Here is an 18294-nt window from a genome sequence, read left to right on the forward strand (position 1 = left end):
AAAGGTAGAAGGCGGGGAGTGTTGCAGAAGTGCAGAGCATCTGGTGTTGAAGGAGTTCACAGTGAAGAGACTACTCCACTGTCCTGTACAATTGCGCTCTGGCAGGTGTTATAATGTGTACTAATCTATAAGAGGTAGTCTTTATCTGAGGTCTAAGGGCTTCCTATGTTTGTGTGATGTTCTCGAGTCCTTCCTCTTCTAGGTGCATTAATATAAAAAGGCCCTGCCTTTTTGAGGGCAGCTAAATATTCCTTTCTGCCTCCTTATTCATCCAAAGAGGAAAGCATCTTGGAAGGACCTTATTTGTCTGAAAATAGATGTCAGATCGGGTATAGACTAGCTGAGATTCAGATGAGAAGCTATGACTAGGAATTACCTTCTTTTACAATATATAACTCCACAAGCACTGAAAATAAAGATCAGTGAGATCCCTTGGTGTAATGGAAGTTCACATATCAGGGAAGTAACTTCTAGATATTTTCATTTTCACTGGTCTTCTCATTTATCTAAGAAGACAGTTGTTTAGATGAGTAATTTACCTGCAATGATTCTGAAATTCTTATTACGTATGTAGTAGATGGGTTTGTTGAACTCTACATCCTTGTTCTCCTGTCCTTTATGGACAAATGCATTTCTTAGAGACAAAAAGTGCCTTCCCCTTTCTTCATGGGCACTCAAAGTTTATCCAGGAAATAGAGGAAGCAGGATGGTGTGTTTGTTAGGAATAGCTAAGTGAAGGAACTAATTGTGAACATGAGTCTTCTGGCCTCTAGATGAAAGAATATTCTTGGCTGTCTTTCAGAGCAAATAACAAAATTTTACATAGCCATTTTGTTCTCAGAATACAGAGGCATACACTGAGTCATATATGGAATTTCTGAGTCTTAGTGAAAACATTCCTTTTGTTCTCTGTGTATAGTAATTTCATATTCTAAAAGAACACTTTTAAGGAGAGGTACATGTGATTAGATTTGCAAAGGCTGAGAAAGGTAACAGTAATTTGTATAATCAAAACTTGAGAAGGCATACACCAGTTTAGGAATATTAAGCATATTTGTTCCGTGTTTCCTGTAAATCAGATTTACCTGTTTCAAGCAAAATGCGTACTACCTCCACCTTTCCAAATAGGGCTGCTTCATGTAGTGCGCTCCCTTTTTCTGTCTAGAAAAAAAAAATATTGTGACATTTAAAATGCAAATTAAAATACCAATGAATCATTTTGAAAAGAATGCATTTAGAAAAGAAGTATTGATTTTCCCCTCTATTTTATCTATACATAAAAAAATATTGAATGGGCAAGAACAAATGCTACCATAATTTTTTATTATTATTATTCGTGATAACAACATAAATGCTGTCAGTTCTACTATAAAAATTGCTAAATATATAAGAAAACATATTAGGGATGTAATACAACTCCCCGTTAACAAGCCTCTGTTGGTGAAAAATTTCTAAACGCCTATTATAGACAGTGAAAACCTAGTCAATACCATCAGTGGAACATAACATAGCTGTTCAGCAGTTAGATAGTTTACATGTGGACACCTACACTTAGACGTTTTAATCTGAACCTGGGACCGCACCCTAGAAGGTCAATTCAGTTGCGCGGTGAGAGATGCCTTAGGATATCACAATTGGTCTCCAGCCGATGTTCCAGTTCACACTCACATTTGATCTGCAGCACATCTGCCTCATACAGATGTCTTGGATACCCTAAGGCACCTCCAACAGCATCAGATGACTATGTTTAGATCATTTAAATTCTACCTTAGATGTCTGTGAACCTGATTTTTCAGATTTCTGTGACACAAAATTCTTTATGAATGAACTTTTTCTCAAGCAAAATTTACTGCACTGAAAAATAAACTACCTCTCTTAACAAGCTACTTTTCTTAGTATTTTATACTGCTTTTACTGAAAAATCTGAACAGAATGCCTTTCCCTACAATAGCATTAGCACTAGTTGAAGCACTAATAGATCTCATTGAATCCCTGGCTCATCTGCTTTCTTTTTTTTTTTTTTTTATAGTAAATTAGATTTTGAATGGGTTTTATTTGAGGGCAAATGTTAAAAAAATAAACTCTGAAAATTAACTCTGAAATAAAATCGTGATTCATTATTTATTAGGTCTATCAGAATGCACAACTGTTACAGCCATGCAATGAATGACAGGATATTTAGAAGTAATCATAGAACCTGAGATGGGATGTGAGCACACAGTAAGTGTACATATGTCCCACCAACTGAGCCTGAAAATTTGTTATGTCCAGTGTAGGAACACTCATCTTTTGTCTTTCTTCATACTTAGTACGTGGATGTATAAAATAGATCGTGCCCAATGTTATTTACCTTCAGCACATCGGGTATACTAACAGTATAATGGAGAGGAGAAGGAAGTCAGTAAGAGAATGAACATATGAAATATCTCAAAACAGTTTCTAATCTTTCCATTTTCAGAAGCAATCTAGATGAACATTCCCAGACTTATTCTGAACAAGAAGACTAAATACCAGGTTTACTCAGAGATGGGTTCAGAATGCTTTACTCAAGTTTTCCAGCAAGTGCAATTGACTTTAACAATGGATAACTCTGCGATGATGTAGTGCAACTACTCTGTGTAGACACAGAGTTTAAGATGCAGCTAATATATTTCTAGAAATTAAAACAGTTATCAGAAAAGTCACTGATAGCTATAGGTCTAATTACTGAAAAAGGCTTGACATCAGCAATCTGGAAAAAAGTTTTGATACAGCCTATGCTAATAGGTATTTGGTATTTGTATGGATATAGCTTTTCCTTTGGATTGATCACTTATTGACATGAATAAACTTCAAGACTATTGGGTGGACCTGGTACTATTGAGTTCTCTGTCATCAAGGATGTAAAGTACAGCTTTGACTCCCCAAATATTTGACTTTGGGAAGACAGGTGGTGAAATTCAAAAGCCACAATGGACAGATGTTTGGCATGGTAACCTACCAAAGAACACTCAAATAGGGGCTCAATCACAATTGATACCTCACTGTTTTGAGAAAAGAGAAATGCCTCTTTCATATTTGAACATACTACAGTCGAACATATTCTGTCATATTTAAAATGTGCCAGCAATGCGTGCTCACAGCAAGAAAGCTAACGGTATCCTGTGCTACACGAGGAGGAGTATTGCCAGCAGGCCAAGGGAGATAACTTTCCCTTCTGTTCACCACTGGTGAGGCCACACCTTGAGTATTCTGTCCAGTTCTGGGATCTCCAGTACAACATAGAAAAGGAGCTATAGGAGAGAGCCATTAAGATGATGAAGAGACTGAAGCATCTCTCCTCTAAGGCAAGGCTGAGAGAGATGGGATTGTTTAGCCTAGACAAAAGAAGGCTCACAGGGGATCTCATCAATGTATGTAAGTATCTGAAGGGAGGGTGTAAAGGAGACTGATCCAGTCTTGGTGGTGCCCAGTGACAGAAGAAGTAATAGCAAAAGCCTGGAACACAGGAGATTCTGCCTGAACGTAAGGAAACATTTTATGCTGTGCAGGTGACTGAGCCCTGGTACAGGTTGTCCAGGAAGGTTGTAGAATCTCAGTCCTTGGAGATATTCAAAAGCTGCCTGGACATGGTCCTGGGCAACCTGTTGTAGTTGACCCTGCTTGAGTGGGACAGTTGCACAAGACGACCTCCATAGTTCCCATCCAACCTCAACCATTCTGTGATTCTGCCTGGGATAATAATCAGTTATGTATACACCAACAATGAAATCCACAGAGGTTCAGATGTTATAGAAGTCCTGAGCACTAAATTTTAGTCCAACTGAGGATGAAGTGCAGAGACGGAAACCAGCTGCACTTTGACTAAAGTTGTAGAGATCATTCTGTACTAATAAGGGACCTTTTCTAATGGAAAAATTGACATACTTTAGTGAAAACAGCTATCTAGAATCCATTGCTGTGGCATGATCTGAGACTGAAAAAGATTAATATTCTGGCACGCTGGATCATCATCTCTGAGGACAAGGAAGAGTATATGTCCTCAGACTCCTCAGTAAAGGGGTAGAAAAGATCCTGATATGATTGCCAGAACTGGCAGCAGTCCTCTCTAGTGATCAAAATTCCCCACTGGAGGAAAAGCAAGTAATATTTTCCTTGGTGAAAACATACATCTCATAAGAAATAGAATGAACACACAAGAAGAGCAAATTTCCTGTAGATGTCAAAGAAAACAAATCTATCTGGAGCAACTTGAGATCCAGAAGATAGTTCCGTTAACAGAACCAAAGCTCTGTTATGCATATAAAGGGAATAGAGCCACCTATATATGTAATTCATAGTGTTGGGACAGGAAGCCAAAGCCAAATGCCATTTTTTTCATTATACTTTCTCACTTTTTGGTCTGTTCTACTATGGAGTTTCCTGACATACCTGAACATGATTCTGAAATGCTTTACAGGCATTCTGCACTGTCCTGAATTCTGGGGCAGTCTTTGCTTTATTAATACAAGCTATCAGACAATGCTAATGAATGCCATATCCCAGAAATAAGATATATATTACAAACTGTTTGAAAGAGGATTTTGAAAGGCACACCGTATAAACAGTGGAACTATTTGTCCACTATATAGGTGATTTTCTGAGTAAAAAGGGAAATATTGCAACAAAACTAAACTAGACTAAGTCTGGGAATATAGAGATTGAAAGTACAAATGTAAGATGCAGTTGTGTAATTCTGCATGAGATGTCATGAAGATGAATGCTGACATAAATCTTAAAAGCCCTAGGCACGATTTCATGGTAATAGTGAATAACTAACTAGTGAATCAGACTCCTCGACCCAAAAACAGTCCAGAAGGCAGAAATGTCCTTGTTATCAGACAACTCAGTTACCAAACTCCACTTTAACATAGGGAAAATGCTGAGCCTTAGGATGATCAGGGCCAAGAGAAACTTGGAGGACTGGCTGACTAGCTATATATCTCTTTGTAAATGTACATGTGGCCTGCTACTTGAAGGCAGAAATAAGGTGGGGTTTTGTTGTGTTTCTTTTCCGGTTCAATAGAGCATGTTACACAAATTGGAATGATTGGAAAATGTAGTTGCAAATATCTATGTATCATTTAGGATGTGCTAGAGTTTTTAGGTAGAACGTTTCACTTATAATGGTGTACCTATGTACTAGCATGCTCTTGTCTATACTACAGCAAGCAAACTTAGGATTTATAGACAGTATTCACTGCTTTAATTCCTGAAGCTTTCATTGCCTTGGATCATATTTTGCTGGCAAAGTGAACACTACCATTGTATTTGGAAATTCTTTCACAGTGATATTTAATGCAAAAAATGCTGTTATTTCCTGATAAATATAATGAGCTAAAGTCTGCTTGAGTTTGCATCAAAGGATTAGATATTGGTTCCCTGGTATAAGTTTTCTGTATATAAAATGTACAGAACTACAGCTCAAATTGTTCTAACAGTCCTTGCCTCAAGTAGCTTATAGCTAAATACAGGTACAATGTCACAGTGGGACACACAAAGCAAGCAAGGATAGAAGGACATTGTCAGTAGGGACACCAGGATACACAAGTCAACTTTGTGTACAATTTGCAGGCTCACATAAAAGCATCAAGGGTTTTATTAACCAGAGATTTTTTAACCATGTAAATATGCAAGAGCTTGTAATTAGGTCACTTGTCTAGTCCTTTTTCATAGGCAGTTTACTATAGTTTTGATATGGATTTCAGACATAATCTGAAGGATGGCATGTTAGCTTTGCAAATTGATTCATGGAATATCCTCCATACATAGTGACAGCAAAAAGGAAGGGGCATAGCTTTTTGCAGAAGAGCTACAGTGATAAGCAACGGAAATTGCCATCATTACAGAAACAGACAGGGAAGGCAAATAGGGATAGATGAGAGTTGGATAAGCAGAAGGGGCCAAGTATTCAAGGTATTTACAATTATAAAATTACTATTTACATGAAACACACTGAACTGTGCAGTATCTTATGTTACTGAGGGCCCAAAATCTATCACTCACCCAAAACCTGTGTATTTTTCATATGTTTCAATTTAAATGAAAACTTCAAAGCATAAAGAGATGAAGCAGATTTGTATTGCCCACTTCTAAATAATTTCAGATTGAAGGATATTGGATAGACCTGGGAAATGAATAAAATGTGTGATTAATTCAATCAAAAATTAAATGGTGTCTTTTATTAGTCCAAATATTTACTATGATTAGAAGTGCTCAGGAAGTACAGAAGAGAAAGATAACATGGCTATAGTAAACTTCCCATTTAAATAAATAAATATGTACAATCGCAGAGTGATAGCAGATAGGCTACTTCTATAATTGTCTCTCAACATTCTGAGAGCTCTTTACCACTGATAAGCTGAATTTATTTAATGTGTATGAATGTGTACAATTTTATTTACCACATGGGCTTATACTTTGCATATTGCTCTTTCTCAATCATCTCAAGTGATGCAGAGCAATTTAATTCATATTAAAAGAGCTGAGTTCAGTTTTAAGTAACAGGCTGGTACTGTATGCTCTGCTTAGTTTACTAAGCTGCCAGTAATCATCAATAAAGAATTTTTCAGAGATTATAGAAGTAATAAGCTAATAATATGTACAGAGCCAACTTGCCAGTATGCTAAGATGCTGAATGAAAAGGAACATATTGATGGAGAATATGTATACTGGTGAGAAAATAAATTATATGTCAAGTAGGACATACACAGAAGAAACAAGATTACCCAGTGGGGGAAAAAAAATTCTAAGAATGGCAAAGAAAAATAAGAATATAAATTACTTAAAATGAATAAGAATTTTTTAAAAAGAAAAAGGGTCCTAGAATTTTAATGTTGATGGCAAACAGATGACTGGTACTAAAAGAATCTCATATTTCTTAAAAGAAGACTACAGAATTTGCAGCCACTGTATTTTTTTAAAGACCAGGGAAAAACTTTTGGTGTAACTATAGATAGAAATGGCTTAGGAGAATTCACAGTAGTGCTAAAATTATCTAGATTACATAAGAGGAAGAACACATTTCATAAAAGAATTGTGTAACATTCAACCCCCATGTAACCGTCAGTTTGTAAGTAAGTTGCCGTAACAGAGACCATTTTTCTTCAATTATTCTACTTCTTAAACATCAATTCAGGCATCAGCTTCTTTCTGACTTTTTCCTCATTCATTTGCTAAATAGAAGAGAAATCATACATTCAGAAACAGGTATTGAAGGGTTCTGTTGTGTGTTGCTTTAGCATTAAACTTTTCTGAATTACTGAAGACATAGTAATAGTAAAGGACAACTGAATCAAAAGAACTGCTTGTATTAACCTTTCAAAGTGTACCACTTTCTGGTAAAGAAAATCAAAAGCAAATTAAATTGGAAGCATAAAGGTAGGCAAATACTCAAGTAGGCAAACCATTGGAAAAAACATGTTTCAGTTTGAAATAGTTCAAAGCAATGACAATGTTAATTCAAAAGATAATAGAGCTAATAAAAGTAGCAAAACAATTTTACCACCTTTTCATTCTGAAGGCATTTGAGTTTATCCATTTTAAATCTTAAAATATGTTGATTTTCTGGTTTGCCCTTTTTTTTTTTTTTTTTAATCTTTCTTTTCTCACTTTATATTCCTTTTCTCAAAAGCTGAAAATTGTGACCTTGATGGAAGAATCCAGAAATAACAAAAGTGCATTTAATCCAGGTACAATCCTTCTATATAAAAGGGAATTATGTGTACAAAGCTGTCAGATTAAATGCACCTAACACTTAAAATTATTATAAAACTTAGTCAAATTTTAGGCAAGGTTCATGAGATTTATTAAGTCATCTATTGGTAATGAATGCCTGGATGCAAGTCTAAAAGTAGATTTAATTATGTTTGGTTAGTTGGTTTATCTGAAAATAAATATAAAAGCTGAAACAACCTTAATTCAAAGCATATTGTATATACCCAGACAGCAAGAAGGCTACTTTAAATCTGAAGATAAAATGTACTTTAAATTCAAATACAGTGCTGTCAATCAAATCAAGAGAAATTTTAAGACTGAGGCAAGACTTCACATGTAACAGAATCAGGTCCTCTGTAGTTAAAAGGCTTGGACACTTTCCACTACAAAGGATTGGACAAAAAATTTACTGCTGCTATACCTCGTATCTTTTCCAATCTATGTCTACTTTTATTTAAAGTTACCCCTTTTACACCATTGTAACTTACTGTGCATTGAACTAGGTGCACCAAACAGCTAACAGGTTGGAGTCAGTAGCTGCAAGAGTGTATTCCTATAGATTTTTGTTTTAGATTTATACAAGTGTTTAGAAAAGCAGAAAATCGAAGTTTGGGAAAATGAGTCCTCAGTCAAAAATTGTTTTAGATTTCAGACCATTTAGAGCCATAACTTTAGAACATCAGCTTAGGATCATTAAAGCCAATGTTGTAAACAAAAATATATATATAGACACCTACATAAATGATTGATAGGATCTGTATATCTACCTGTCTCAAAACAACATTAAAACATATACTCAGCTTTGAAGACATGTATCTTTCTTGAGTTATCCCTTCAAACTCATCATGTGGGTTGTAAAAAATAAATCTGTATTACATATCACCTGCAGCATTTCTAATAAAGTAAATGAAAGCGTATTTTAAAAGAAAAAATGTTAGAAGTTATTCATTTGAATCATATTCTAATGATAAATGAAAGTAAGGAAAGATATTAAGAAATGAGGAAAAGAAGAAGGGAAGAAAGTAATTACACACTAACTTGGCAGCTGACATCCATCCCAGCCTCGAGAAGCACCTGTACAACAGCTTTGTGGCCATTACGCGCAGCAAGATGCAAAGGGGTGTGTTTTCTTGTATTACAGTTCATCAGGTTTGGATATGCTTTGATGATCATTTTTACAACACGCAGACGTCCATAGAGTGCTGCCAGATCCAGAGGTGTTTCTAGTTTGTTGTTCCTTATTGTAGGGTCTGTTAGCTCTTTTAACAGAACAGCAACTACTTCTGAATGACCATATTGAGCTGCACAATGCAGCGCTGTTTCATTTTCATTGTTCTGTTAAAACAAAACAAAAGCTTCAGAAATTCATGTTTAATCACACAATAGAATTGCTCAGCTTCTATAAATTGCCTGTATGAGACCACTACACAGACAGGGTTTGCAATATAATGTATGGTAATGTATGTTAAATGCTTCACTAAATGCTTCCACTAAAATTTTACTAATTATACATTAATACTTCAGCTTTGTGGCTGTCCAGTAGACCTGGTCCCTCTGTGTCCACACTATTCCCGATCCATCTTTAACAAAATGCCCCAAAAAACCTTGTTGCTCATGATATGCCAAAATCTGTAACTCTTCTTGATTCAACTGTCCTGAAATCATAGTTGAGTCTTTCTCTTAGAAATACTCCAACATTTAAGTCTCTACTCTCAGTTTAAGTGCTACTAAGAAGCAGAAAAATAACTGTTACAACTGAACCCAGGACACTGCTTTTAAATCATAGCAGTTTGTTATTAGAGTTGTGAAATTACAGAGAAAAACTGTGTAATTAAAATGTATCGGGCACAAGGCTAGTTCCATATATCGCTATAAAAGTTTCTATCAAGACAACAATCAAAGCTTGAAAGTAAGCAAACAGCAACTGTAGATATTAGAAAGACAGCACATCACATAAGCAGCTAGTTTTCTCAGAGCTCCAGGGAGATGTATGTGTGTGGTTTATGGCACATGAGTATTTGTAAGTGTGGATTGAATAATTTTTTACTTTATAAAGTGATGCTCCCCAAGTCTTTCCCCAAACAATATTTAATGATCTTAGTAATAAATAAATATTGAGAATAAGTAGTATCTTATTTAATTGTTTTCTTCCAGTTCTGCCTGTATACTTGCAATCCCAAACAGACAAATAACTTCAGGCTGAGATGAAGGAAAATTATTTATAGAGTTCTCTGAATTTTAGATGCCATTTATATTATTAATATATCTTATGTAGTCTTTATGAAGACTTAAAATAGGCTAGACACTATAAATTTTAAAATTGTGTGCATTCAATGCCTCTTCTGATATATGATTTATAAAAACTTGTGAGTTTTGAAAATGTTGTAAAAGTAGAAAGCCATTAAGCTAACCTATCATATAAAGAAATAAAAAATTAATGTAAATTCAAAAAAGATACTAAGGAAGGCTAGAAATATAATTCTAAAGCAACGAGAAGAGATAAATCCAAACTCATAGGCTTTATTTCTCAAGGAAAAAATTGAAGAAAGTTCTTAGGACAAAGAACTGAAAATAGAAAAAAATATTTGTCTTTTGCAAGACAGAAAGGGTGAGAAAATCGGAGAAATGAGGCTCTAGCTTTTAACTCAAAAGCTAGCTAGAATAAGAAAATTCATGTTGCATGATAATATCTAGAAAGGTGAAAAGGGGCACAACTTTTTTTCTTTCTAGTAACAATGTTTCTAATTCTGTAATCAAGAAAATTCTTGGGTTTGTGGTTGTAATAACACTGTTGTCAATTTTATCTCATCTTGTAGTTTAAAATTACTCAGATGAACCTTGGAGACAGAAGAGACAGATCAATACGTTCAGATAAATTAATGTTGGAGATAAAATCTTCAGGTGTCTGCAAAACCACACAAGATCCCAGAGACTGGAATGTGTTTCCTGCTAAACTGCAAGACAGAAGCTGCAGAAGAGCCAGGTAGAAAGTGAGAAGTTTCAGTTGGCAGACATGGCTTGATGACTAGTGTGCATTATTCAGACCACCACGCGGTCTTTCTCTATTACATAGACCATAAATTCAGGTTAAAATACGTACTATCACAATAATGCATGGCTGCAATGTTCTATCAATAACCTGTGACATGCTTTTTGTGTTCTAGTGTTCTTTCGCATATCCTATATACAGGATTGGGCAAAGCAATATTTTTATGTATGGTGCTATACCCAAAATTTCAGCCACAGGTATAGACACAAATGACAAGCACAGAATCATAGAATCATAGAATCACAGAATGGTTAGTGTTGGAAAGGATAAGATCATCTAGTTCCAACCCCCTGCCATGGGCAGGGACACCTCACACTAGACCACGTTGCCCAAGGCTCTGTCCAGCCTGGCCTTGAACACTGCCAGGGATGGAGTATTCACAGCTTCTCTGGGCAACCTGTTCCAGTGCCTCACTACCCTCACAGTAAAGAACTTCCTTATATCTAACCTGAACTTCCCCTGTTTAAGTTTAAACCTATTCCCCCTTGTTCTGTTGCTGCAATCCCTGATGAAGAGTCCCTCCCCAGCACCCTTGTAGGCCCCCTTCAGATACTGGAAGGCTGCTATGAGGTCTCCATGCAGCCTTCTCTTCTCCAGGCTGAACAGCCCCAACTTTCTAAGACTGTCTTCATATAGGATATGCTCCAGCCCCCTGATCATCCTCGTAGCCCTCCTCTGGACTCGCTCCAACAGCTCCATGTCCTTCTTATGTTGAGGACACCAGAACTGCACACAGTGCTCAAAGTGAGGTCTCACGAGAGCAGAGGGCAGAGGAGAGCAGGATCACCTCCTTTGACCTGCTGGTCACGTTCCTTTTTATGCAGCCCAGGATACAGTTGGCTTTCTGGGCCAATTTATTTTTAGATTTTCAATAGTTCATGGACAGAACTCTATAGATGAACAGCCAATTGCAGTCTAATTTTGTGTACAATTCCCACAATGAAGCATGAAAATCAGATAATTGCACATAAAATGACCAATTACTATAATTTATGCCTACAGTTACGCTATTTACAAATCTGATGGAAACAGTTACACAAAAATATTAGTTGTATAACTATATCCACATTCTATGAGGTAAACAGCAAAACAGAGATTTGCTATACAACTGTCAAATAGATCTAGCTATCCAATATCTGCTAAGGTTTCAATTTTTTTAAGCATTTCTAGAAATTATATAAACTATCTGGAATCTTGTGCTAACAGTCTCATATCATAGTTTAAAAGCATTCTGATTAAATTTTTAAAGAGATATAAACATTAGATTAACTGCAGCTTTTTTCTCAAAATGTGGTGACTGGCCAAAATTTCAGCCACAGGTATAGACACATAGAGACCAATCAGTTCGCATCACTGCTGTTGTGAAGCAAACCAAAATTTTCTCCCTCTAAATAAAGGATATCCAGATGAATTTTCATGCAACGAAAAAAAGAAATATATATATATACATTTCAAAAGAGCATGGTGCATAAAAGCACGTGTAAATGTGAAAAAAATATTATTTTCAAATGAACATTGTTGAATATTTTTTGCATAGCTTGTTTCTTTGCATTTGCTAAATGAAAGCTGCATTTCAGTTAATGACAAATCAAACTCATTCAAAATTAAAAAGAATTAGGTATCACTGAAATACAATAGAAGACTTCAACCTGGACAAATGTGATATTTAAATTACTCATACATATGCAGGTCAGAAGCAGCACTGGATATATTGCGTTATCAGAGCTGAGAGGTACTACCTAATTAAAAGTTAATAAAACATCCTTCTCTCTTTAAAATGTAAATTAATCAACCCAATTCAGGTATAAAAGACAGAATGATTTTTTAACTTTCAAAGAGAGAATTAAAACTTATTTAAATGCTCTCTAAATTTATCCACTTTGACAATTTAATACTACTCACATAAAATAATTCACCTTGGAAGCAAGAGGTTTTACTGAGGAGAGAGGATAGAGTTTTTAAGTAGGTTTTGACAGAGTCTGCCACCTTCAAATTTAGGAAAGGAAGGAATGCCTATCAGATAGACACAGTTGGTTCAGCATTCCCAGAGACCCCTAAGATGGAGGATGCTATAAAAGTGTATTTCCTGGAGTGGAAGAAACATTTTAAGAGATACAAGTAGTTTACAATTATTTGCAACAGAAATGTAATAAAACTTACATTATTTTACTTGAACTAGAAATTTCAGTTATAAGAAGAGAAATACTCATAAGTAACATAGTTCGACATTTCCTTCCACTTCTAGCACTACTATGTTTCTTTGTTTCTTCTTCAATCTACAACAAATTCATACTAAGGCACTGAAATTCTTTACTGCATGCTACCCTGCTCTATCCTATTTTTTGCTTCTCAGTGCAGTTTAAACCTATGAATTCTAATCCCTGACGAACTTTCCAGTGGTGTCCCCCTAGGGCATATATTGGGACCTATATGATCATCAGTGACACAGACAGTGGGATTTAGCACACCCTCAGCGAGTTTATGGATGACGTCCAGCTCAGTGGTGCACCTGATACACTAGAGGGAAGAGATGCCATCCAGAGGTACTGTTACAGGCTTGAGAAGTGGGACCATGTGAATCTCATGAAGTTCAACAAGGCCAAGCACAAAAAATTGCAACCAGGTCAAGGCAATTCCTAATACAGACTCAGTAATTAAATTATTAGGAGCATCCCTGCAGACAAGGACTTGGGGACACTGGTGGATGAAAAATCAGACATGAGCCTGCAATATGAACTTGCAGCCCAGAAAGCTAACCATATGCTAGGCTTCATCAAAAGAATTCTGGCCAGCAGGTTGAGGGAGGTGATTCTCACCCTCTAGTCTCATGAGATCCAACCTGGAGTACTGCGTTCAGCTCTGGGGTACCCAGCACGAGAAAGATATGGACCTGTTGGAGTGAGTCCATAGGAGGGCCATGAAGATGATCAGAGGACTGAAACACCTCTCCTATGAAGACACACTGAGACGGGCTTATTCAGCCTGAAGAAGAGAAAACTCTGGAGAGGACTTACTGGAGCTTTTCAATATATAGAGGGGACTTTTAAGAAAGACGGAGAGACTTTCTACCAGAGCCTGTAGTGACAGGACAAAGGGAAATGGTTTCAAACTGAAAGAGGGCAGATTTAGATATAAGGATAGGACATTAGGAAGACATTTTTTATGACGAGGGTGGTGAGACTCTGGCACAGGTTGCCTGGAGTTGTGGCTGCCCCATCCCTGGCAGTGTTCAAGGCCAGGTTTGGACAGGGCTTTGAGCAGCCTGGTCTGGTGGAAGGTGTCTCTGCCCATGGCTGGAGGGTTGGAACTGGATGATCTTTAAAGTCCTTTCCAACTCAAACCATTCTGTGACTTTATGATTCAATGAACATGTTCTAATGAATATTTTTACGACATAAGAACAATATGATAAACAGAAAGATGCCACTGTCCCATAACTTTGAGAATGCTTGGATTTAGATGTATTTTTTCAAAAGACAATTTCTGTATAAGTTATTGGAAAAAAATCTGCTGCAAATTACCCAGTGTGAATCAAAACCAAATCAACTGACTTCCCATTGAAATTCACCTTTACTTACATGGAAGCATAATAAAAAAGTAATTCTGTAATTTGGTTGACTACTTTGAATAAATGTTTTCTTCAAATTTATTGCTACAATCTACTCAAATCAAAAAGATTGCTTCTGCACTTTTTTTTTTTTTTAAGTATAATAAGATTTTCAAGGGAAATTCTGAAATTCATCCACGTCGTCTCTAATTTAAGGGGGTAGGGAGGTGTACATCAAATGCAGAACTTGAAAATTATTGAGTTTGCAGGCTACTTTGGAACTGAATTGTACTTCTGGAAGTCCCTGAGGTGTCTCCGAGAAGCATATTATCTCTGTGTTTCATTTTGATGATTTGGGGAAGTCAGTAAATACATTAGCTGTTAGGTATTCACATATTATGAATGCATCCTGAACTCTTTTCCTTCACATTGCAGAAGAAGTGTCAAAAGGCATTAAGGAAATGTTTTTTATGAAAATTACAATTTGATGCATGGGCACATTCTAGAGTACATGAAATACATAAATGTGAGGAAAAAGATGTGCTATGTCTATAAAGAAAAACAGGCAGAATCACAAAACAGAGAACATCACCAAGAAATTTCAGAAGTGGTCACATTTTTTGTGTAAATTTTTCACTATTCATATTCTTCATATATATTAAAATATATACTTTGAACTTGATGTTCCTCCCTGATGCCATTCACCCTTTTTGCATGTCATTTCCTGCACTAATACCTAACACTGCATATTGACGTGTATGTGGCTGTTGGGTTTTTGGTGGGGTTTTTTTTTTTGTAGATTAGGTTTTCTTATCAATTATGTAATTTTATGATGTCTGTTGCCATAATAAATGTTTTTGCTACCCAGATGTTTTTATATAAAAAAACATGTAGGTAGTTTGACTGTTACCAGCACACCTTTTTATTATATTTGTTATTAATTAATAACAAATCTTGAACTCATACTACCTAATCAATCTTCATTCAATTATAATTTACATATTTTCAAGTCTTCATGAATGAAGTTTAAACACGTTTTGTAATTTCATCATATTTTGTAATTTAAAACATACACCATGCATGTGAACTGAGAGCTCTGTATTAAATAGTGATAGAATCATTCCTACATAATTGTTATGCTGTAAATGTTTCTTGTGCATAGAGTTGCCAGTCAACATTCCGCCACCCCCATAAAATAATCATCATTTAACTGTTCGCCTCTTTACTGTTTGGGGTTTTTTTCTATTTTATGTAATAGGAACAGTAGGGGGCATTCAGAGCTTTAGATGCTGGATATGGCTGGATATGATCCTATGATGCTAGTTAACTGCATTTTAAATAGGTAGAATGTAGTTCAATTAATTTACAGTATACCGTATAAACTCCATTAATTCATGTAATACACATTTATGCATCATGAGCTTCTCATTTATTTCTTTATGGTAGTGTTCATTACTTTCACTGAAGTTTTTAGAAGCATTTCTTTTACATAGAATTTCAATAAAATAGAAGAAAAGCAAAAATGTATTACAAATTAGTTGCAATAATTTTTAAATCATGAACAAAATTATTCCTTAAACTGAAAATTTCCTTAAACTGAAAGCACATATATTCCAAAGGAAAGAAACAAAACAAAACAAACCAACAACCAAAAAAAACCAAACAAACCACCCCCCAAAAAAAAACCCAAACAAGCAAACAAACAAAAATCAGGAAAAAAAAAGTCATCTGACTTGAGTATATTATTTAGTGAGTTAAAAAAGAAAATGGCTATTCTTCTCTCCAACTCTCGGAAGAAAAAACAAGAGAGAAAAATCCCAGGATTTCTTATAAGCTGTTACTTCAGCTTTACAGATCTGAGAGAAGCTGAGAGCTACAAGGAACCCCCTCACTTATAAAGCCTACCTGCAAATAAGCAAAAGCTTCAGAAATCTATACTCATGAGAATGAATGTACAGGACGTATGAAGGTGAAGATGCCAGTCTCGTGTTATTTGAAGATATATGGGTGGAGATGGCTTTATATCGACATGGTATCATTCCATGATATGGGCAATATTCTCCTGTGTAGAGTGCTAATTAGCAGGGGAAAGTTGGCACCAGCAAAGTGGTCCACCAGCAGATTTACAAAGTCAGAAGATCTGTGTATGCTTCAATTTAACTTAAAGATGACTTAAGGTCCAACATTTCTTGTGAGGATTGCTCACACGTTTTCCATTACGAAGTTTTTGGATGAAGTGCATAAACTGCAGATCTGACAAGAAGACCTTTTTTGAGTCAGCAAGGTATAGAATCGGATGTATCCCTGCTTATTTGCTTCAGTGATCAAACCAGAGAGACTGGACAGCACACCTAATCAAGTTTGAGAATATTCTAGAAGTCTGGATATATATTTGGGATTGGGGAGAAGTAGGTTTGAATTTAAATTTCTCTTGCTCATCTTACTGAAATCTTTTTCGCTATCCCTCTCTCTCAAGTTCCTTCACAGCTTCCAGTTTTTTGTCAGCAGAGTATAAAGAATCTCTTCAAGCAAATGGATAACATGGGATCAGAAAGTTGCCTTTTTATTCTGCTGCAGAAATAAAACTGAGAAAACCCCTTCTCCTTGACAAAAAAAATAATCCTACAATTCAACTGTTTTCACCCTGAATGCAACAGCTGATAAGAATGAGAAACTCAGAGAAACTCCTAATCTGCAACTCAAACCACAGAATGACACGTTGTTTTTTGTATTTTTTCTTGGATGAGTCAGAGTATTATAGGATTCTTCAGAAGACTGTCACGTTTTGCCACTTTATTTTCCTATATTTCCTGTACTAATACTTGATAGTCATATCATACACATCGTAGTTATTGTATTGATTCCAATGGCTAAGTGTATAACCTCAGATATCAAACAGATTATTGAAAGAAGGGCAGTTCACACTGGCTAAGTGTTTGCAATTTAGGTCAAGCATTTCTCATTTTCTCACAGTTTGCCCACACTAACGTACACACAGAGAGTGCAATTTATTCGTTAGATTGTACTTTGCCATTTGAGGTGCTGTAGGGCACCTTACTTGGAGTCCATCAACCACTCCACGTGCCTTACTTTTGGTCATCTGAATAAACCTTGTTGGCTCCTTTGATTACACTGACTAGAATATTTTTTCCTCTGGGGATAAAACAGTGCACGGCAAGCACAGTTTATGCAGACAATGTAGACACTAAAATTTAGATCAGGATCTGGAGCTGACTCCCACCTTTACATTCCAATAATTTCCTGATTACCCTGCCAAATTCAGTAACTTACAGTTACTACTCATCTTTCACAGCTTACTTCCAGTCCTCAGGCAGTTCAGCTGACTGCAGACCGTGTCAGATTTTAATTGCCTTCTTTCTTTATATTTTTAAATATTAATCCTACAAATGGACCATATAAGAATACACAGAATGAAAAGAGGTGTGCCATGTTTGACAACAGAATGCAACACACTTATCCTGCCTTTACCTACTGTAATACCCTCATCATTTTTTCCTGGTATTTATGTGTCCTTTCTGCTGTACATGCAGTCCATCTGGTTTGTCATTTATCTCTGCATATCAATTCATTTACAGTACACTCACAATATAGCAAGAATATTAATCTTATCTCAATTTAATATCTAATGAAGTAAAAAAGACACAGTTTATGCAAATTTACTTTAACATATATATAAGATGCGTAGTTACAGTATGTCTTTGTATGATTTTTCAGAAACAAGCAGAAGGTTTTTTCATACTTTTAAAATCTAATATCCTTTAGGTAAGTCCCATCCAGAAGGAAGATAGCTGGTATGCTCATACTAGAAGATTTTATTAGTCTTGGAGAAGAAGTTACTGAAACAATGGAAAATAGGATTTCTTTTTACAACTTGGCTATAAATTTGCCAGACCTAAAGAATATGTGCTGCTTTTTTCTGATAATATACACAAATATTTTTAGC

At 35.8% G+C, this 18294-nt stretch overlaps 1 protein-coding gene across 5 annotated transcripts in view; it reads right to left on the reverse strand.

The window, feature by feature from the left end:
- ANKS1B (ankyrin repeat and sterile alpha motif domain containing 1B) overlaps positions 1-18294 on the reverse strand; it is a 444013-nt gene that overhangs the window by 377233 nt on the left and 48486 nt on the right. For all 5 annotated transcript variants that reach the window (XM_030479097.1, XM_030479093.1, XM_030479096.1 and 2 more), the window contains exons 4-5: positions 8773-9069; positions 1086-1161 (exon numbers count right to left, since the gene is read on the reverse strand). In XM_030479097.1, coding sequence (XP_030334957.1) covers positions 1086-1161; positions 8773-9069 — 373 coding nt within the window. The remainder of the gene's footprint in view (positions 1-1085; positions 1162-8772; positions 9070-18294) is intronic.

The sequence above is a fragment of the Strigops habroptila genome, chromosome 3 (assembly GCF_004027225.2).
Source record: "Strigops habroptila isolate Jane chromosome 3, bStrHab1.2.pri, whole genome shotgun sequence".
Classification (NCBI taxonomy): domain Eukaryota; kingdom Metazoa; phylum Chordata; class Aves; order Psittaciformes; family Psittacidae; genus Strigops; species Strigops habroptila.